This window comes from Trachurus japonicus, chromosome 10 (genome assembly GCF_045865225.1).
Source record: "Trachurus japonicus isolate A0001 chromosome 10, Traja_1.0".
NCBI classification, from domain to species: Eukaryota; Metazoa; Chordata; class Actinopteri; order Carangiformes; family Carangidae; genus Trachurus; species Trachurus japonicus.
The window spans coordinates 20,436,586-20,458,224 of NC_140916.1; the positions used below are offsets into that span (position 1 = coordinate 20,436,586).

Here is a 21,639-nt window from a genome sequence, read left to right on the forward strand (position 1 = left end):
TCACTCAAAAAAGTAGGCTACTAGTAGGCTACACAAAAAAACTACTCAATTACAGTAATGAGAGTGTTGTCACAGCTGCAGTTAGCCTATGTGCCAATTATATGTATCACCCCTTTTGGCCACTACTTCCTCTTCCTCCTCTCAATTATAAAAACAAGTGGTTACAAGTGGTTCTACGAACTTCTCATCACATCGACACATCTCCGACTCCTCAGTGTTGAATGTGCATGTTGAGGGGAAGAAGAGGAGTTTGTCTAAGATCTTCTGACTTCAACAGAGGCTGAAGAGTGACAAGACATGGAGGCTGTGGTTGGACTGATGCTGATGCTGCTCGGAGTTTCTCATGGTGAGCAGCTTTTTTTAAAATTATTTTTTACCAGTGGGACTAGGCATTGTCTGCATTTTTACACTATTGGAATTAAATTTGGACAGTGTGTGCATCTTATGGAGCTCAAATGTGGACCCATGTTAATGATTCAGAAATTAATCAAATATAAACATGTTTTTATTATTATTATTATTATTATTTATTTTATTATTTTTAACTTTGAACTATTACTGCCATACTTACTTCTGATATAAAGTGTGCTAAGCTTTCTTTGGTTTAATTCTCAGTTACTGTGGATAAATTATATTTTATATTTTATAAGAAAATAACGAATCTATTTTTGATAACTATATTTTTTTATTTTAATGAAAACTCGGCCATTGATATAAGTGACAAAATGGTTGACAGTGACTCACTCATTAATATTTGCAGCAGCTACAAGGCCAAGATGTAAAAATCATGTGTGATATATTTCATTACAGTAAGTGTGCAAATAGGGCAATGATTGCAAGATTAATTCTCTAAAGAGGCTCCACGTTTGTACATGAGTTGTTGGGTGAAATGTTATGTTCGCTTATTGCATGGCGCTCTTACACAAGAACTTGTTCCTGTCTGTATATTGTGAGACATTGCAAAATCAATCAGGTTACACGGTTCTTTTATAATTTTGTTTGGTTATATTTCTTAAATATTATTACATTTTATACACATTTCTTATTGTTGTTCAATTTCTCCAAAACTTGCCAAAGGTATACAGTATTTGGCAAGTTTTAGGAGTTTCATTAAAATGTTACAATAAATGCACTGTTAGTGTGTGTTAGGTTAAAGCAGAAGTAAGCGATCCGGTCGTTTTGGCTAACTTCCTGTCAGCCGATGGAGTTAGCAGTCCCCGCCCTCACACACAGAGAGGACCGCCCCTTTCTGCCGTTCTCTCTCCTCATTGGATAAAGGTTGTAGGATACAAGGAAAGTTTTCTCCTCGGCTTACAGCAGAGCAGAGTGACTGACAGACCCGTGTTTCAGACCAAACACTCTATGTAAGTGATTGCTGTCGGAAGAAAACATCAAATAGAAACATCTAATTAAAAACATCTGCTTTAACTTCACTTACTGTATGTAAACACAGAATGCTTTACAGAAAATATTGTTATAGTATAATAGCTAAACCCACAGTGTTTGATGATCACAGGCCTAAGTTGAGCTACCATAATTACTGTTGTTACCATGACGACTTGTAGTTTGATGCAGCAAACATTGTACTATTAGCCATCATCAGCTTTGAAACCTTTATAATAATTAAAACCATTGGTTTTAATGTATGTGTGTGTGTGTGTGTGTGTGTGTGTGTGTGTGTGTGTGTGTGTGTGTGTGTGTGTGTGTGTGTGTGTGTGTGTGTGTCAGTCATGATCAGTCTGGTAAATTACACATAATTTTCCAGCTGTGGAAACCCACTGTGACGGCAGACAGGATGGAGCTCAGTGTTATGGAGCTTTGGGAGGAACTCTGGTCCTACGGCTGATGGACAGCGCCTCAGGCATATTCAGATTCCTACTGGTGTTCAACACAGAGACAATACTGGATGTGAAAGAGAATAAGACTTTAACTAATCAGTTGGAAAGCAGTTCTGTTTTTTCTACTGTGACAAGTCAAAATGTCTGATGTGGAAAATCCTGTGGAAAAGGGAAAATGGCTCAGTTAGCTGAACATGTGTGGGACTCAGAGTTGCTGCTGCAACAAACCCACTATCTCTGTCTATAGCTCATTATTTAAAATAATCTCATGATCAGTCTGGTAAATTACAAAAATGAACTGTGATACTGATGCTTTTCTTTGACAATCTATTTTCAATCATTTTCCAGCTGTGGAAACCCACTGTGACGGCAGACAGGATGGAGCTCAGTGTTATGGAGCTTTGGGAGGAGATGCGGTCCTACGGCTGGTGGACAACGCCTCAGACATATACAGATACCGTCTGGTGTTCAACACATCACAGATAATACTGAGTGGGGAAGGGAATATGATTTTTACTAATCAGTTAGAAAGCAGATCCATCTTCACTCCCAGTGATAGAACATTTAGGATCAATAATCTGAGCAGGAGTGATGGTGGTGAATATACCCTAAACACGTTTAATTCCCAAGGACAAATATTAATGCCACAGACTCTACAGCTGTTCATCCAAGGTAAATAACTGTTTTGCTTTCTGTTGAATTCATTAATATTGACAGACCAGATACATCATATTTCATTGATAAACCTCTCCAGCCTGCTCCTTATTGGAAACTGTTTCTGGCAACATAAAACATCAGTGTGTGTTTCCCTCAGCTCCTGTGTCCTCTGTGCTGCTGGACCATCACTGTCTGTCCCAGGGAGAGGTGAAGGTGTCCTGTCTCTCTGAGGGAGGGGACAGTCCTGAGTACAGCTGGACTCTGGACGGACGCACACTGACAGATGACAAGCTCCTCTCTGGAAATAATCAGACTAACATCATCACACTGAAACAAGACGTCTCAGGACTTCTGACCTGCTCAGTCAAGAACAATGTCAGTCGTGTCTCTGATCAGGTGCAGATTTCTAGCTGTGGTGAGTGAGAACATGAGTAGAAAACAACCTGACGATGCAGACACTGATGATGTTGGTTGCTCTGTACATCAGTTATTCTTCATCTGTTTCTTTCCCATAAGGCTTCATCCACATCGAATGTGACATTAATGGGACACACATATCACAGTGGGTGTATGCAGACAATAACACACTGTGTATTCCATCGCCAACAACCACAGGCCCTGTGGGTAAGGAGACCATCCATCAATCAGCAGCAGTCACGCATGGTTTTTTAAGTTTCGTTTTTATATTGAGGAACTGACTAGTTTTAGCTTTTTAGGTATTCTCTTTGATTTGTAGAAGTTTCTTTCTGTGAGAGCTCCAAAGATGAACTTTCACATTTGCAGGATTTTTCCCTTTTAGTTGCATCACACAAATCAGTCCTCATCACAATACAGTACATTTACGTTAAATAGTTCCATATTGAACTGTGGCGTTTTCTTCCTGAAACTTTAGCCATTTCTAAGAAAATGAAAACTAAGCTGATTTTATCCACAATTTAGTTTTGGTTAGTTTTGCATTGTTCATTGTAGTTTTTTTAAAGTGTCATTTTTATTTTTATTTCAGTTAACTAAATTATTTTTTCACAGCTAAATTTAGTTTTAGTTTACTATAATAACCTTGGTACAGGGTAGCTATGGTTTTCAAATTATTATTATTACACTGATCATGATGTATAGTATATGACATAACTGATTTTCTTTTATTTCTCAGATGCAACAGCCTCACACACACTTCTACTATCAATAGACATTTAATCAGCCACAGTAACTTGGACCTCCACCATGAGTCGCTGATATTATAGAATCACTAGACATGAACTCTGCCGTCATTGTGTTGGTATAACAACTGGTCTTTGTGTCTCTTGTTTGAACAGGTCGCTCTCTGCTCATATGTGGTTTGCTGTTCGCCATGGCAACTTTGTTGGTCGGTGGCATTTTCCTGTTTTTTCATTTGAAGAAGAGGAAGTACGAGAAAACCAAAGTGCCTGTCACCCCACCAGCAATGGATTATGAGAACTCCTCAGTGATTGAACTGAGGGGTTGACCTGATCGTTTACATTTTACAGGATACTGTCAGTTTATCAGCTCAGTGTAAATAAATGAAAAAGGTTTGTGCTTGTATGAGTGTGCACTCAGAATGAAGCTTATGCAGTTTACTTGTTGATCCCAGGTGGAGTTTCACAAAATAAAGTGTGTATCATAATAACAGACGCATTTAATGCTAAATATAGCCTGTTACTATCACCTTCCAGGGTTGAATGTGACAGTGTAAATAAAGCTTTTAGTGTCAAATGCAACTTATGATGAGTTTGGAAGTTAGTTCACTGTCAATTTTCATGTTTTTTTTTTTTACTGTTACAATGCAATTTCCTCACATTTTATAACATCTATAAACATTCTGCTTAATGGAACATATTTAGGAAAGGTTTGATTCCCATGTTCATAAACATCACTGATGTAAACAAACCATTTTTAAGCATGAATCATTAAAAGCTGAAATTATAGGAAGTTGTTTGTTGCGTTTTCATTTTATACAAATTAAAATCAGTCTGCAAATCTGTCCCTTTTGAAGCAGCTGAGCTTCATTTTTTTTGACTGCACAGATACATGATCATTCTCAAATTAAAGATTCAATCCAATGAGATGGATGAATGAACCTATAAAGCAGTGGTCCAAACTCCTCAACTGAATGGAAAGTCACTACCCATCCTGTGACTTATCCATTTGTATTGTGGTTTTTGCCTTGTGTGTAGCTACTGTACCCATCTGGTCACCTGTAATTTCAATGCCCAAAAATTACAATTTTCAAAGAAATATGTATTCAATCTGTCTCTAGTGATTATAGGTGACAAATATGCATGTTCATTGTTCCATGTCTTGGTGTTTGTCTTTATTCACCAGATCATGACAGAATCTAATGATAGGACAAAGAGAGAATAAGGACAAATGTAAATGTTCAGCTTCAAACGGTCTGTTAGGACTTTTTGAAGCATCATTTGACTTACCTGTTGGTCTGACATGTGTCAGGACACCTGTCAGCCACGTGCTCTTAGAATTGTCCAAACTCGTTACCCATGGTTACTGTTGCTCAGAGACGATTCTTTAATCAGTGCAGCTCTCAGTTGAAAACATCCAAACAATTCAGCAAAAATATTGATCATTGAACCAATATTTGCATTTGTCCTAAATCGATCATACAGCTGACACTGATTTCATAGGCTTCTGCCTCTTTGGATACAGTATGTGAAATATAACCTCAACCTTATTGCTGAAAGTGTAACGTGTTGAGTTCATTTTAAGGAGTTTTAATCACTTGCCTTCATCATGCTTCCTGTAGAGGGCGACATAATCTAAGGAGAAGAGAAAAGGAAGCAAAGACAGGGGTTGGGGGCTGACTTGTTAAAAATAACTTCTACGAGTCAAACAGGAACATTATAGAGAAACAACGTGAGCCACATGCCAACGTGAGAAAATAGGTGGTGCGAAGTGTGATAATCTAAGAACAACCTATGTGTGTTCACAACCTCCTCTCTAAACCAGGAACTGAGCCAAATGGGCTGAATGATTTGCTTCCACTGCAGTGAAGTGATTGGCATGGTACAAGAAAACCAAACCAAAAATGGCACCAACAAACATCTCCAGGAAGCTTTTGGCATTGTGACTAGTTTGAAAGTTTGCCGTGGTTTTGCACTGAAAATAATACAATGCCCTATAAAGATAGTGTTGCAACAAGGCAGCAACGTCATGAACCGTGCTGTAGTTAAGGCTGATGTTGTCACTCTACTGTTTTGCTTCTTGGATTTGATTAAAAAGAAAGTATTTCAATTATTACTGCAGCAATGAAAAATCAAAATCAAAATCATGTTATGGTAATTCTGAATTATATCCACATTAGTCAATTTTTAAGCTATGTTGTGTATGTATCAGATAATGTATTCTCAAGAGTCCACTGGTGTTTGTTTATCTGACAAAAGAAAACACAACAAAGTGCCCTAACTTAACAATATTCTCTGTTAAATTCTCATTTTTTTCTTTTCACTTCACGCTTTGTGTCCAATAATTATTTTTGTCCTTGTAAAGAATTACGTGCTGGAGGGTTTTGGGAAGTGAAGTTGAGACAGAATCTCAAGCTGTGAACTATGATTATGACTTGTTACTGTATGTCAAGGGATGAGAAAGATGACCTATGATCTATGATTTATTTATCCTATGCCTATTTAGTCACAAATGCCGAGATGGAAATTCAACAAGATCTATTTTGTAATTGCTAATTTGTTGGATATGGACTCAAATTCTCTTTCGGTTTAAAGGAGGAATGCTTCTGTCTCTCCTCTCAGTCCATCACACACAGGCTCTCTTTTTATAGACTGAAGGGGAAGTGAAATGCTTAACACTTCCTGTTCTCCTCTCTGCCCACAAAAAGATGAAGACAAGAGTGCTCCACTTGATTGAAGTTTTAACATGTTCTGCTCTGAGGTTGATCTCCGACAGGACACACGTGCTCTTCGCTTTTGGGTGAAATAGGCGACAGGTTTGTCCCAGAGCCGCTGAACGGAGGCTGAACAGTGAGAAGACATGAAAGCCGCGGTGGGACTGCTGATGCTGCTTGGAGTTTCTCATGGTGAGCGGCTCAGCTTTTTCATGTGGCTTAATATTTGGTTTAACATACTTTTACTTGGTTTTTGAGCTGCAACAATTTTACACAGCATTAAGATAATATACAATCTTTTTTTGTCCAATTTATTTCTATATTTCTTGTTAAATAATACTGGAATGGAAAGTCATTGTTTGCAGTCAGGTTAATTGACCCTGTGCACGCTGAATTCATTCTTAAAATATCCCTTGTATAATTTTACACAAAAACAAAACAAAACAGAAAAAAAACACCATCATCTATTTTTCTATTCCCAAAAGTGAAGAAATATTCTCTGAGTATTGTGTATCATTTTATATAGTTTTCCAAAAATAAAGCCAGTGACATAATTCAGTTTCATTGTAAAAGTGAATCAACAAACTGACTAAAAGGCTTTTTTATTTTATTTTATTTTATTTTTTTACAGCAGATGGTTTGACTTGTCATAGCAGGAAATTTGGGATGTTACTAACAACATTAACAATAACGTTGCTCTGTTCAAGTTTCCCAGTTAAATCAGCACAGTTGGCCAGTGAATAAGCATGAGCAAACAGCAGCACCCGGGCACTGAAGCAGCTAAAGAGATCAATTCACAAATGCAGTTCTGTTTTTTCTACTGTGACAAGTCAAAATGTCTGATGTAGAAAATCCTGTGGAAAAGGGAAAATGGCTCAGTTAGCTGAACCTGTGTGGCACTCAGAGCTGCTGCTGCAACAAACCCACTATCTCTGTCTTAGCTCATTATTTAAAATACTATCATGATCAGTCTGGTAAATTACACGATCAAAAATGAACTGTGATACTGATGCTTTTCTTTGACAATCTATTTTCAATCATTTTCCAGCTGTGGAAACCCACTGTGACGGCAGACAGGATGGAGCTCAGTGTTATGGAGCTTTGGGAGGAACTCTGGTCCTACGGCTGTTGGACAGCGCCTCAGACATATACAGATTCCGACTGGTGTTCAACACATCACAGATAATACTGGATGTGAAAGACAATAAGATTGTATCTAATCAGTTAGAAAACAGATCCATCTTCACTCCCAGTGATGGAACATTTAGGATCAATGATCTGAGCAGGAGTGATGGTGGTAATTATACCCTAAACACGTTTGATTACCAAGGAAAGAACACAGAGACACGGACTCTACAGCTGTTCATCCAAGGTAAAAAAAAAAAATAATAAGAAAAGGGTTTTGCTTTCTGTTGAATTTACTTATATTGACTGACCACATACATCATATTTCACTGATAAACCTCTCCAGCCTGCTCCTTATTGAAAACTGTTTCTGGCAACATAAAACATCAGTGTGTGTTTCCCTCAGCTCCTGTGTCCTCTGTGCTGCTGGAACATATCTGTCTGTCCCAGGGAGAGGTGAAGGCGTCCTGTCTCTCTGAGGGAGGGGACAGTCCTGAGTACAGCTGGACTCTGGATGGACGCACACTGACAGATGACAAGCTCCTCTCTGGAAATAACCAGAATAACACCATCATACTGAAACAAAACGTCTCAGGACTTCTAACCTGCTCAGTCAAGAACAATGTCAGTCTTGTCTCTGATGTGGAGAAGATTTCTAGCTGTGGTGAGTGAGAACATGAGTAGAAAACAATGTGACGATGCAGAGACTGATGATTGTGGTTGCTGTGTACATCAGTTATACTTCATCTGTTTATTTCCCATAAGGCTTCACCTACATTGATTGTGACATCAATGGGACACACATATCAAAGTGGGTGTATGCAGCCAATAACACACTGTGTATTCCATCGCCAACAACAACCACAGCAGGCACAGACACCACTGTGGGTAAGGAGACCAACATCACAGTGTCAGTTAAGCCCTCCAATAATATCACATCCATCATTCAGCCTCCCTCCATCAGCAGTGACCTATTTTACATTAGTAAGTGAAAACAATCTCTGCCGCAGTGGATTCATGTCATTTCTCTTATTTTTTTGTCTCCATAAACCTCCTCTCTCTTGTGTCTCTTACTGAAACCATTTTTCTAGTAATGGCTGGTGCACTCTCAGCGCTGCTGATTCTCTTAGTGGTCGGTGTAGCTGTCATCTATACCCAGAAAAAGAAGAAGGGCAACACACCTGCAGGTACAAAACTCAACCTCCCTTTTCCTTGGCTTCTTTGGTCTCCCTGCAGATTAAAAGAGTAATTGGTGCTATTTCTTTAACATTCACTGGAAACATGATGTGTTTGTGCCAACTCTTCTGTCCTCCCTGCAGAGGAAGCTGATGAACAGGAACTGACCTATGCGGATGTCAGGATCCTGCAGCGGCAGACGAGGCAGGTGAAGCAGAAGGAGGAGGTGGAGGTGGAGTACGGCCAAGTCAAGTTCTCAGGGCGACCAAGGCAGACTGCTGAACCAGCCGGAAATGACTGCGTGTACGCCACGGTCCGTAAAGACAGGTGATTTGAGCTGCTCCCTGTCTGGAGGACCTAAAACTTCATTTCATCTGATCTCCGATAGGAAAAATACAACACATGAGAACGCACACAGGTTTTTTCGAATACCACAAGTCTGGGTTGTTTACCACTGTGCATCAAATCATCCGGTCTTATTTGACTTTCCATCTGAATATTTGCCTCCAGGCCTCAGGACATTACATTTCCATCATTTGAATCATGTTGTAATTAGTTTTTTGTAAATTATTTAATGATATCTTTAAAAATAATTTGTGTTTCCATGATGAGTGACCTTCTTGTTTTTACTCCTTGCTCTAACAGCCTACATCAGCACATTTACTTAAACTTGCAATAATAATGATATAATTTTTTTAAGATGAACATTGTCGCCACAATATTTTTAGTGTTACAGTGCTTGGCAGTCAACAGTACAGTATATACTCACCATCAGCATAGTTATGTTTGGCAGTCATCAGTGTTTACATTTAATTTCAAATGGCAACTTTCAATTTAGTAACTTAGTGTCAAAGTAAAAAGTAAAAAAAAAGTAAAAAAAAGTTTTCAGTTACTTAAAATGTATTTATTAACCTTAAAACCCACACGGCGGGCCAGTGGGTTTTAAGGCAAATATAGAAATATGTATGGTTTGGGTGGTAAGAATATATTTTTCAAAAATGTCTGGTACAGTGTGCACTGCAAAAGTAGATGTATTAGCTGTTTGGTGTAGTGGTGCGTGCATGTGAGTCTGAACTCCACTGCTCTAACTTTCCGGCCTTAAGATTTGTTTGTAATGAAACGTCTTGTCTCTGTGGAAGTTTGTCGCAAGCAAGTGGTTGTTTCCATGATGTAAGCACTTCTGCTTTTTCTCATGAGCAGTTGATTTCACAAATGGCTTATCAGTTGCAGGGTGTGATATTAAAGAAAACCTCATTACATGCTGTTAAAAACGTCTCTCATCCTTTCATTGATTAAAATATCCTTATACTTCCTTTTATTTCTTATTTACAGGAAATGGGTTGTGCATTTTGAATCATGCTACTTACATAAAGTCAGGAATTGTCTAAATGTTAGTGTGTGTATGTTTTAGACATACGGTAAGTAACATACAACTTTAGTTTTTATTTATAACAAATACATTTAGGCCATATCCCAGAGATGCCTGCAAGCACAGTATGCAGTTGCCTCTGAAATATGATATGTTTTTATTCACAATGACTGATTAGTTGATACAATGAGTTAGCAGCAGAGGAGAAACATGTTTTAAAAAGTGTTTTGTTGACAGTTTTGTTTTTCATCTGGAGACAATCGGGACAAAAGTTTCAACGTTGATTTCTTTAAACTGGGGTTTTGCAGTCCAAGGGCAATCATCTGAACGATTTGTCAGATTCTGAGTGCATGAGAAGTTATTTTTAATCAGGTAACACCATCAAGCTGCATTTCCTATATTTACTTCAATCTGTTTCCTATTGCTCTGTGGCTTTTGGTTTAGAGTGTGTCTGACAGAAGAGATAGCTCAGTGGTGTTAAACCAACGTTAACAAAAATAAACCTTGTGATAGCTGAATAATTCAGATTTTGAGTTATTTCAGACATGAAACATTGTGGATATTCATGCTAATTATTTGTGATTAACAGAAAATCAGTACTGTTGACTTGGTGATGATGGTTTATGACCTAGTATACACCAACAGTCTGTCATAAATGTTTATGGTTTAGAAATATGCAGTAATTGGTCCAGGATTGAATTAAGCTCCATGCAACTGAGGGCTTGATCAGGTGAACCTACCTGTATGTAATTTATAACCATTTTTTAATCGTGATACATTGTGCAGCAGGTGAACAAGGGACAGGCAGCGACACCCTAAATGGCAGGATGTAAGCTCATACAGGAGAATTTCCGCAGCAATCCTCTCCGCATTCATGATTCAAAGATTTTATTGCTTGAACATGCGACAAGATCAAAACTTTGAACCTTGAATGTGCCAAGGTTGATCACTACCCTCTCCTCAGCATAAAATCCCTTCCTGAAAGGAGCACTTTAATCACATAAACAGCACAGCAATACATTTTAATCTGTTTAAATTGATCAGAATTAAGCCGACAGCAAAGCACAAGAAACTGTATGTGGAATAAAAGAACTTGAATTGAGTAACAATACTTAAAGCCATACCTACAGTCAGAAAGAAAAACATTTTTATCAGGTGGAAATGGTTTGTGGAGACTTCATCTGTGTCATTACATGGGTATTGGCCAGGAGTTTATTTGAAACTTATCATGTTGATATGAGCTCAGGGTGGGTTTAAATAATGTAGGTCTCCCAATGGCTGGCCTGATTTCAGTTGACTGTAACTTTAATTATGTTTGCTTCAGTTCCTCTCTGTTGCATACTTCTTTAAATGCTTTGCCACTTCTGTTTTAACGTCCATTTTCAAAGGGAATTTCCAGTCTTGATCATGCTGGTATTTATAATATTTCTTTGGTTTGCTTAGCAATGGCAAAACACTGTGCTAAGGTGTCCAATGTAGGTTTAATTAAAGGCAGGTTACATGTTTGGTTTGGTTTGATAGTTTGGGGTTAAAGGTTGACAACCATGGACTACTATTCAGCTGATTCACAGTACCATAAAATTGGTGTTTATGGTCCATGATAGCCGTAGTGTCCTCAAATAACCACCTGAGATCCTTTCTTAGTCGAGGCCTCGAATCGAAACACAGTTGAACATCTGACTGACATAATCTACTAAGCAAATAATTGACAACACAGGAGAAGTGTAATAAACTTGCTTCAGTAATTTGCTATCGTTTTTTATCGTCTGGTCTGTCAGCCTGTTCTACTTTTTGTATAGGCTAATTATTTTGTGGGTAACAACTTGTTGATTATTTTAGCAGTTCATTTTATATGTGCACGACGCAGTGAATTCGAAAGAAGAGATTAAGCTGTTGCACCTAAACTCTTCATACGTTTGGTTGAATCAAAATTGAACATTTACTTTTTTCCCCATAAAAACAGGAGATTTTATAATTGTCGTGACTCTTTCATGTGATGTTGTCTTTCCATGCCAAAACCATTAAACAGTAAAACTGAGGCTTTTGAGTGGTGCCAGTCCTTCTGTCCTGGGTATATCAACATGCTTGTATGGTTGGTGGCATTGTTTGATGCAGCACTTCTATTTGTTTCACATTCAGCATTTGTAGAGTTCAGCTGTTTAATGCAGCGTAGGTAAGATACTGAGAAAACATCTGTCTGATGCAGCATTAAGATTGCAGTGTAGTCAATATTAATATTGTATAAAACAAAAATAATATCATAATATCATGGCAGGTACTTCATACCACTGATATTTCTTCTTTTAAGACCTGAAGTTTGGAGGAAACTTCTCTGGAGAAGTTTTAGATAATTGTGGAGCAGTGGAGGCAATTTCACAGCTGCAGGGTGACTGTGGTTTGTGCTAATGGATATACTATTATTGATAAATCGATAAAACTTTACCCAACAAACCAAGATAGCCCTCTGATTCAACATAATAATAATAATAATTCAACACAATCAACTAATTAGAAACAAAAAGTGCTATGAGAAAAGAAGGAAATTCAATGCACATCCTGAGTGAAAGAATACATGAGTTGCACAAAGATTGTGGTACAGTGGTTTATTTTGACAGCGTTTTGCAACCCTCGGTTGACCGGTCCGGTCTATTTGCATTGCTACATTTGTCACTTTTCTTCAACTTCTTCAATATGATTTGCAGACAGCACTGTGTACATACGTGTCAGCATGGACTACATGTGTCGTACATACTTATTTTTCATACGTGCACAAAAGAAGCATTGACTTTCTTCAGCTGAAACACTCTCACAGGTTCAAGACAGGGCTGAGTTTCTGTGTTTAGCAGTCGGGTGACCCAAGACCATGAGTCATGTGGTTGAGCTATCTACAGCTGTTTTTCAGGATGTGGCTAAACACTGCCGTCTGAAAGACTCATTCCATGGTCATTTTTAATCATGTTCCTCTAAGGTTCTTTCTTATACGACAATGTTGCAACTAAGAAAAACAAAGAAAAAAGTAAAAAATGTTTGCATTAAATGTTTTATGTCCTATTTTACAACCATTTATCACTAAATATCCCACATCTTTCTCACTGAAATCTCACTGCTTTAACTTCCTTTTTTTCCTCAACATTTCTTCACCCCATCCATTAAGCTATATATGTAGCTGCCCTCAAACCTGTAAAATATGTATATCCTACCTCAATTTTCAACAGAAAAAACATTAGAGCATTAGAGGGTTGGTGAACTTGGTATAATGTTTACTATAAGATTTGTTTCATCAGTAGTAAAAAAAAAAAAAAAAAACAAGAAGACAATTTCTCAATCTATTTTACCATGACTTACAGTATCTGTACTTCTCTAAAAAATAACCAGAGATGTTGGTTTATGATATCTCGACTCAATATCCTGCAGCCATTTTAATTTCTGCTTTAAGGTTATGATAGTGAGACCAAAAAGGAAGAGAAAAGAAACCAAGACACATTATTCCTCTTTCTTTTTCAGATAGCAGATAGAAGAACACACAGACACACGCACACATCCTCTTTTACCCAATCAACCGAGAACATTTCAACATGCCTTTCCGTCAACGTGAAAGGTTAAAAATTACTTTAACACAACATAATTGTCACTTGGACTACCAGAGACGATCAGTAAAAAAGATCAGTAGTGCTTGTTAGTGTGAGAGGCAGAGAGTGCAGCATTATAACATTACCTTGATGTGAATCATCTTCATTCATTCTGTGGTAAACTTATTTAAAAAAAACTCTATGTACACATCAGTCCTCCATTTGAAATCCACTTAGTAATCCTCTGATATTGCATCAGACAGAATATTGCTGCTGGGGCTGGTGGTGACATGAATGTCAGTGGGTCCACCTAGTACAGGTGGGGTGGGTGTAGTGGTGGTGGCCTGCTGGGAATGCTGCAGCTTCTTCCTGTTGATTTTCCTCTCTTTGGCACGTCTGTTCTGAAACCAGATCTTCACCTGAAACACAGAAAAAACACAAATTTAATATGTAATAACATAACTACTAGATTAGTTAGGTTGAAAATGACACATAACAGAAAGTATGGATCAGCCTTTTATCGTAAATAGGATGTTCTTTAATTTTACTCTTTGTGCAAACTTATTTTGCCCTGCTGCCTCTACTTCTGCTCTAGTAATGTCATTTTCCCAGAATTACTTAAGACGCTGCAACCACTCTCACTCAGCTGTGGGTTTACCAAGTAAAATAAGTAGACAGAAAAAACCCCCAATAATAACAATAACAGCATTATAAAAGCCGGAGAGAGGGTTTCACCATTACCACTACTTATGTCAAATGCTTTGTGCAGCCACACAACATTACAGTTTACAGAGGTTTTCTATCATACAGCTGGTTTTCCCAAATGAGATTGTTGAAGAACTTTCTGCTAATGTGTGCTGTGTAAGTATTATAGGCGAGGGGCATAAATTTACAGCTATCAGTGTAAAACACATGAGAAAAAAAGAATCATAACCTTTGCATAACTTGCCTTCTCTCTCTCTTTCACAGCCCAACCCCACGTCGAACAAACATTAAAATAGGAAGTGCGGTCAATGACAACAGACCAAATTGTGTTTTTCATAAAGACAAATTGCCACGTCCCCCATATTGACAAATACTTTTGATTTCATTAGTGCTGCAGGACACTATCAACCATTAATACATCTGCCTGGACCCTAAAAGTTAGATGTATCTAACTAACTTAACTAACTAAACGAACTAACTAACTTAAATCACAGGTTCGGTCTGTTTCCAGTGGGAATTTGATCAAAACCCATGTTTGCTCAATCCAGGACACTTTAGGGTTTTGGTGCCACAGGCACACATAATGTGGTTTATCACCGACCTGGTGCAAGGGGCACTCATATCTGTGTTTCCAGTAATTGCAGCTACAGTTGTTACTGCAATAGTCAGTGGCTACTGTACAGCGAAAGTCACACAATTTAAAAAAAAAGGGGGGGGGGGGGGACTACCAGCTTTAACTGGAGCTTTGGGCTGCATCTTGCAGACTTCCTCAGCAGATACAGTGGATGTAGCTTTTTTTCCCTTCATTTAAAAATGTGATGTGAAAAATGTGAAATGTTTTTCAGGATCAACTTTTAAAGAGCGAGGATGAAAATCCTTGAAAGCTAATCTCGCAATAGATTTTGACAATTCTTAAGAGTTTGAGGCTTTTTATACACAGTCTGTGGTTTGAGGTTAACGTTTCCCTGAGATTCACGTCTGCTAATTTCCATCAGGTCCCTTGGATTCTCTTTTCTTGTGCACTGTGACTGAATGTGGTCCAGTCCACTCACCTGTCTCTCTGAGAGACTAAGTGCCATCGACAGCTCGGTCTTCCTCCTCATGGTGATGTAGCGGTTGAACTGAAACTCCTTCTCCAGCTCTAGGCGTTGGTGGTCAGTGTACACCACCCTGTACTTGTCCTTAGTGCGAGTCTTCCCTCCTAAGTCGTGCAAAAAACAATCCTGAATTACACAACAACATGAAATTGGATGATTGATGGGGTGAATGTGGGTAAACAGTGTGTCCTCCCCTGTCTTCGTTCCTACCAGTAACACATTATGATTAGATTGTCAGTGAGTCATGTGACGTGTGAGGCGTCGTGGCCAAACAAACGCCTAATGTGAAGACGTCTGGTGCCACGTTCAAGTTCAGGCGCCACTTAAAGCCTCATCAGCTCTATCAATCACATTAACTATAACTAATGTAAAGACTCCCCACTGCATTGCATCAGTGGTTCTCCTTATCACTGTGAGTGGTGTTTACACAGGCAGCTATTCATTGACATGCATGTTTGCGCACAGGTACACAGACACACACATGCACTCTTTGGAAAGGGTGAGTCAGTGAGTTATTGATCTGAAATCTTGACGGTGTGACAGCATCGATTGAGGCAGACTAAGACACACACACATACACACACACAAGGCCTGAGGCTTCTCTCTACAGAGGGTTTAACTTCTGCAGAAACTTCCTGCTGTGATTGTGTTATCTAGTATGTCTGTAAACCTTTTGCACCCACCCAGTGGACAGAGAGGGTGGGGAGCAACACTTCTGCAGACTCCACTGTTAGTTCTCTTATTGACATCTTGCTGGCGGAAGGGAGAGGTGAAAAGATTGATGAATGTGTGTGCAGTCTCGTTCCACTGTGTTGAAATGGTTACCATCAATGAAAATGTGTTTTACCATATTTGTCAGCTGCACTCCCACTCAACTCCTTTGGTTTAGTTTCTCACGCACCATGGGACCATATCTCAAAACAAGAATTGTGTTTGTTTGAGCATCCTTAATCATAGTGTGTTATCAAGACGTTGCTTCCTGTTTGTTTGTGGTTTAAAACATACCTGTTTTGTTATCAGAAACTACATGACAAAACCAAACACTATTTCTAAGAAACTCCAAGATTACACAGGCAAATGAAATGCTTAATCATATCTAAAAATGGAAGCCAGTGCTTGATCACAACAAATAGCCTATATCAAGCCAACATGTTGACCTCTAAGGCTTCGTCCAGTTTCTATGTTATGATGAAGTCCTACCTGAACCGGACGGTCTGGAGGTTTCATGCAGTCTCCTCCTACTGCTGAATGGGTCCTGTCCGGAGATGAAGTTGTACGGGGGGAACGAACCCCCTCCAGCGGCGGTGGGCGTGCCGCTCAGCTCCGGGGAGGCGAAGCTGACCTGCCCGGCGCTGGGGCTTGACCCCGGGAAGCCGTACGGATACTCCTCCCGGGGCGCGTAGAGCGAGTTCCAGGCGCTCGCGGACGGGTCACCGACCCCCGGGACGTGGTGATAACCGGTGAAGTCATACGGAGGCGGGATGTACTGACTGTTCATGGACAGAGCCTGAGTCGGGTGTCTGGCGGACTGCGAACCGGGGTACATACCGTCCGACAGGTGGGGTGGGGTGGGGGGCTCTCAGTAGACCTCGGGGATTCAAACCTCCTGGCTCATGTTAGGCCTCCGGACGTGTGTGTTTCCTCCCGGCAAAACCCGCTGGCGCTCTGTTCCCACTCCAGTCTAAGGTCCAGGCTTATTACTGCACCACCTGTGCAGGAAGACTACACACCTTTATAGATTTACTGCCAAGGAGTTCAAAAGTATCAACATGACGTCACGGTTTACCTGCAACCCACCTGCCTGCTCGTCTTGGCGCGACGAGGCCGTTGACCCTCATTTTTTACCCCGGTGGATCAGACGTGATAAGGCCATCATATAAGGTGCGTGTGGCGTGCGTGTGGGTATATTACGTGCAGGCCTGTGTGCACGTAGTGTGCTCATGTGATATCCAGCACACAGAGATTGTATATTAAACTATGAATCGGCTTAAAATTTCAAGAAGTTCATTAAAACCAATACCAGAGCATATTAGGCTACAACATGCATTACTGATAAATAAGCAGAATACATCTGAACACATTTTCTGTAAATGTTGTCCAACTTTTTCATCTGTCTACAAGGCCAAGTAGTGGATATGATGCTCTTGTACTTGTACATGAGTTTAGTTTAGTTTTAGTTTTGTTTTTGGCCTGGAAACAGTTGTATTTGAGAATATGTAGCCTACACTAAATTAGAAAACAACACATGCATTATTTGTGTAGCAGTGGATTATTTTGATATCATGTTGTGCTCCAGATTCATATTGGAGAGAGAGAGAGAGAGAGAGAGAGCACCCAACCTATTTTCTATTTTCTTTATAGTTATAATTACTATTATTATATTTTATGTAAATGTCAATCTTTACAGTAGGTCTAATTGTAGCTGTCAGACTAATGTTGAGGCCTGAAGGTATTTGCCTATTCACTGTTAAGACAAGTTGAAAGAGATGATAGCATGATTTACATAAAAGCATCTCATACAGTAACTGTTTCATTTAGGTACTTTTGTGTTTATCAGGTACATCAAACCTGTGAGTGGGTCTGAAGTGGCACTATTTTCCACTTACAGTAAACCCCTCTTTAAAAAAAAGCAACCACATGAGGGCAGCAAAAATCTACATACCAGCAGGTAATTCACCAGGCCAGTGATCCACCAGATACTCAAATTTGCCGTCTACAAACATACTATACAATCATTATGTCCAATGTTTATTCTCTGTCCAACTTGCTGCAGACTTCATGACTTTTCCACAATAAGTTGATGTTGTTGAACTGTATATTCATCTGTGGGTTCATCTGCATCTCAAATCTGCTCAAACACTCATAAAAGATTCATGCCCATATCTTGGTCAGAACACTCATTATCAGCTATAACAACTGACAGCTCGCAGCATGAGACAGGCTCATGTTAATGGAGACATAAGTGCCACAAGCCTGAGCATTAAAGCAAGAGCAAGATAAACATCAAACTTCATACAGTATGTCTTGAGAAACTTGAAGTACATTAGATCATAGCCACTGAGAGAAACCAACATGGCTAGATATAAAGGGATGTGGTTTTAGCACTTATGTTTACATGATGTAGTGATGTACAGTGATTTTTTAAGTTCAATTCAGTGGTATTTTATTGGCATGGGAAAAAAACAATGTTGCTGACAATTTCTATTATACAAAATGCAATGAACCGCAAGTAGATCGGAACTGGACTGAGCTTTTCACAACACTCAAATAGGATGTCCTTAAACATCCCCCCCCAAAAAAAAAAAAAAGATACTGATACTTTAAATTTATGGCACTTGTCTGCTTCTGTGTGCCAGAAATAATAACCTGTGCTATTTCAGCCTGTATAAATCTTTCATATTTATCTAAATGAGGGGTTACTGTAGGGGGCGATCCATGTATAGTGCCCCAGTTTAAACAGTGCAGCATAAACATTGTTTCCATTGGTCTCTTTGTAGTCGTACAGTCACTCAAGTTCACTGAGTTGGAACTAATAAAAGGTTTGTATCCTCTTTTCGCCGAATCTAAAAGCTCACATGTGTTAGAAAGTGAGCTGCTGTACTGTAGGTGCACAGACACACCCAGAGCTTTGGTCTTCCACAGCCAGGCTTTTACTCAGATGTATTACAGTCTACAGAAAACCTGCAGGCTGTAAACAGTGCTGAACCTTTACAGTACGGCAGAGTTATATCCTTTAAAAGTACAACAAGCACGGCTCAGTGGCTGTTGGCATGATGATAAACAAGGGACTAGACAACAAGTGGTTCAAGTTGTATAGTTTGCTCAGTGTCAGTCATCACTGCAGTCTCAGTTGTTGTATTTGATGACAGAGTGTGAGGTGGCCTGTGCTCACCCACTATGTCTGTGTTTAGACTTCCCCAATTAAAGGTAAGACAACATACAAATTTGATCTAAGTGATATTTCACTACACAAGACCACACCAAGTGTTCTAGATGAAAAAAATGTAAATTTTTATTTTGTAATTTTTATTGAATCTTTAAAACCAGGTGTGAAGAGTAATCACAACTGAAAATAGGTCAACCACACTCAACGAAACAACTTGAAACACAGCAGAGAGTGAGAAAGAAGAATCATGTGTAGTCTCTCTGTTTTTGAAATACTTTCTTATCATTTGATACAATGCATTAAAGAACTGACAAGATATGAAGCTCATTCATAGGTCACTAGATTAATTAGTCACTTATGTTGGTCTTTAAATCTCTTTTATGACGTTAACTGCGTTAGGGCTGCTTATTTCCTTATCGGATTTGGCAACTAATCAACTGGTTCAACATTTTTTCTGTAACATCTTATACTCTTGTGTCCCACAACACCTTTGACAGATTATGCTGAAAAACAAAGTAGCAGATCTAGGAAAAGAAAATAGGTACGTTTTTTGCCTATCAATTTGCTGTTGATGAAAACACATTTCTTCTGTGCTGCTGCAGTTATGTTGTTTTGTTCACAGTGACATTATTTCTGAGAAGTGACGATTGTTGCTGTTGTTGTATAAGACAAACACAAAATATATTATATTTTATATCTTAATCCTGTGTCTTATATTTGGGTTTTGTTGTAGGTTGAGGCCTCGAGGGGCCTCTGGCCAGTCACCCTTTATCTGTGCAACTTCAAGTGGATTTTACTCTAGATCAAACATCTTATGGCTTCATCCATCTTCATCTATCAGAGGTGAGTTGAGTTCAGCTTTAGGTCCAGGCCACAGCCCCGGTGCTTCCTGCTGTTGCCTCCCTCCCCCTCCTCGCAGGGCCACCATAGGACCCATAGAGATAACTTGATGCTTTATCCAAAACAACCAGCAAAACTTGGGACTGAGCACTCAAGCTATGGCAACAATCCAGATCAGCAGCAAGAGAAACCACTCTTTAGCTGTTCAGATAGGCTGAATAGGCTGGGTATTGTTGTAGTAGAATGATCTGGCATCCAGTTTGTTAAGTGGTGCGCCACTCTCTCAAGCTGTATGAATAAACAAAGACAGCTGCCAAATTTTAAGCAATAGATACTCCCTTGTGTTCCCTTTCTCCACCACTCCACTGTAACAATATCCCAAATTGCAGATAATAACATAATGTGATGTCAGCATGAGAACTGTCGGTCTTTTCTGTATTAAAACCTCCACCTAGTGCGTCGTGTTGGAGCTGTGGCTTTCTGCAGGATGTTTAGACAGAGTGGGTGTCTTATCTCCAGCTGATAAAGGACTGTGTGGGGGAGAAGTATGCATATGTGAGTATGATGTGCATTATTGTTGCATTATTACGTGCTATCTCCTGTGCCTACATTTTAATTGTTGTTACACTAATAATATGTCGACACAAGGCTAAACGAATTGATTTAGAACAGATTTATTGCAAGAAGGTGTTAATTACACAGACAGAATTAGAAAGACGTTAAGGTGGGACTGTTCTGTGTGGTGTTGCTCCCCTCCTATTTAATAACTGGGACCTTCAGCGGGTCTCTAATTACTGCTAGCAAGGCTTTTAGATTTACCCTCACAATTAGAGGAGAACATGGTTACTGTCCAATTTAGCCCCTGTTCCCTCCTCCCCCTGTCTGCCCCAACCTCTTGTTAGAGAGAAAGGCCTTCGTCAGCTGCAGGGTTGTGTTATGAATTTAAAGCCATCCAGTCATATCCTGGGAAAGGAAGAAATTAGGAGGAGAGCCAATGTAGAAAACAGACGTATTCGTTTGTGTATGTAGTATGTGTGTGTGTGTGTGTGTGTGTGTGTGTGTGTGTGTGTGTGTGTGCGCACTTGTTTGAAAGAGAGCGACTGAAAGAGGAGAGAAAAGAGACAGGAGCTGGTGAAGACAGAGGGAGGTGTGGAGTGATTTTATGTGGGACTAATGGGGGAAAAAAGGAAATAAAAAGGGTCGAGCATGTGATCAATCCAAGCTTAAACTAGTCTATGTGCTTAAACTATTTTACAATTTATTCTTTCAGTGTGATTATATAAGTGAGGTTATTTTCCTGAGAAACTCAGACCTCCATGTTTGTTTCTAAAGCAGGCCACCATAAGCTCTGCCAAAACCTTTTTTTCCTGCCTGGACCTCTCACTCGCTCTCTCACTCTTTCTCTTCCTTTTTATTGTGTTTGTTGTTTTATGCAGGGGTTAGATGCGGTCCAGATTGCTGTTGCCAATAGAGACTGTCTCAGTCTCACCTCCAGTTGCTCGCCACTCC

General features: G+C 39.4%; 3 protein-coding genes across 4 annotated transcripts; 2 read left to right on the plus strand and 1 right to left on the minus strand.

Moving 5' to 3' along the window:
• Window positions 1-194: 194 nt before the first annotated feature.
• LOC146979911 (uncharacterized) lies at window positions 195-4,253 on the plus strand. Its single transcript, XM_085788638.1, has 6 exons — window positions 195-346; window positions 1,766-1,937; window positions 2,182-2,510; window positions 2,653-2,910; window positions 3,012-3,119; window positions 3,803-4,253. The coding sequence occupies exons 1-6, from the start codon at window positions 298-300 to the stop codon at window positions 3,976-3,978; spliced, it is 1,092 nt and encodes a 363-aa protein (XP_085644764.1). The 5' UTR covers window positions 195-297; the 3' UTR covers window positions 3,979-4,253.
• A 2,030-nt stretch (window positions 4,254-6,283) lies between these two features.
• Window positions 6,284-10,191, plus strand: LOC146979912 (uncharacterized). Of its 2 annotated transcripts, none has more exons than XM_085789931.1 (6): window positions 6,284-6,555; window positions 7,412-7,735; window positions 7,895-8,152; window positions 8,254-8,472; window positions 8,580-8,675; window positions 8,808-10,191. In XM_085789931.1, the coding sequence occupies exons 1-6, from the start codon at window positions 6,510-6,512 to the stop codon at window positions 8,993-8,995; spliced, it is 1,131 nt and encodes a 376-aa protein (XP_085646057.1). In that variant the 5' UTR covers window positions 6,284-6,509; the 3' UTR covers window positions 8,996-10,191. The 2 variants fall into 2 exon arrangements, with proteins under 2 accessions (XP_085646057.1, XP_085646058.1); XM_085789932.1 differs by having other exon boundaries at window positions 8,254-8,376; window positions 8,808-10,159.
• A 3,075-nt stretch (window positions 10,192-13,266) lies between these two features.
• Window positions 13,267-17,130, minus strand: cdx1a (caudal type homeobox 1a). Its single transcript, XM_085789935.1, has 3 exons — window positions 16,605-17,130; window positions 15,360-15,508; window positions 13,267-14,021 (listed from the first exon to the last, which is right to left on the minus strand). The coding sequence occupies exons 1-3, from the start codon at window positions 16,948-16,950 to the stop codon at window positions 13,836-13,838; spliced, it is 681 nt and encodes a 226-aa protein (XP_085646061.1). The 5' UTR covers window positions 16,951-17,130; the 3' UTR covers window positions 13,267-13,835.
• Window positions 17,131-21,639: the final 4,509 nt, after the last annotated feature.

Bases quoted from the DNA above. Each gene is read 5' to 3' on its own strand.
- LOC146979911 (XM_085788638.1), top strand. From the start codon at position 298: ATGGAGGCTGTGGTTGGACTGATGCTGATGCTGCTCGGAGTTTCTCAT. The intron at 2,911-3,011 runs GTGAGTGAGAAC...CTTTCCCATAAG, and splicing joins GGTGCAGATTTCTAGCTGTG to GCTTCATCCACATCGAATGT. The intron at 3,120-3,802 runs GTAAGGAGACCA...TGTCTCTTGTTT, and splicing joins AACAACCACAGGCCCTGTGG to GAACAGGTCGCTCTCTGCTC.
- cdx1a (XM_085789935.1), bottom strand. From the start codon at position 16,950: ATGTACCCCGGTTCGCAGTCCGCCAGACACCCGACTCAGGCTCTGTCC. The intron at 15,509-16,604 runs GTAGGACTTCAT...TGCACGACTTAG, and splicing joins CTCCAGACCGTCCGGTTCAG to GAGGGAAGACTCGCACTAAG. The intron at 14,022-15,359 runs GTGAGTGGACTG...TCTGTGTTTCAG, and splicing joins TTAGTCTCTCAGAGAGACAG to GTGAAGATCTGGTTTCAGAA.
- LOC146979912 (XM_085789931.1), top strand. From the start codon at position 6,510: ATGAAAGCCGCGGTGGGACTGCTGATGCTGCTTGGAGTTTCTCATG. The intron at 6,556-7,411 runs GTGAGCGGCTCA...ATCATTTTCCAG, and splicing joins GCTGCTTGGAGTTTCTCATG to CTGTGGAAACCCACTGTGAC. The intron at 8,676-8,807 runs GTACAAAACTCA...TCCTCCCTGCAG, and splicing joins GAAGGGCAACACACCTGCAG to AGGAAGCTGATGAACAGGAA.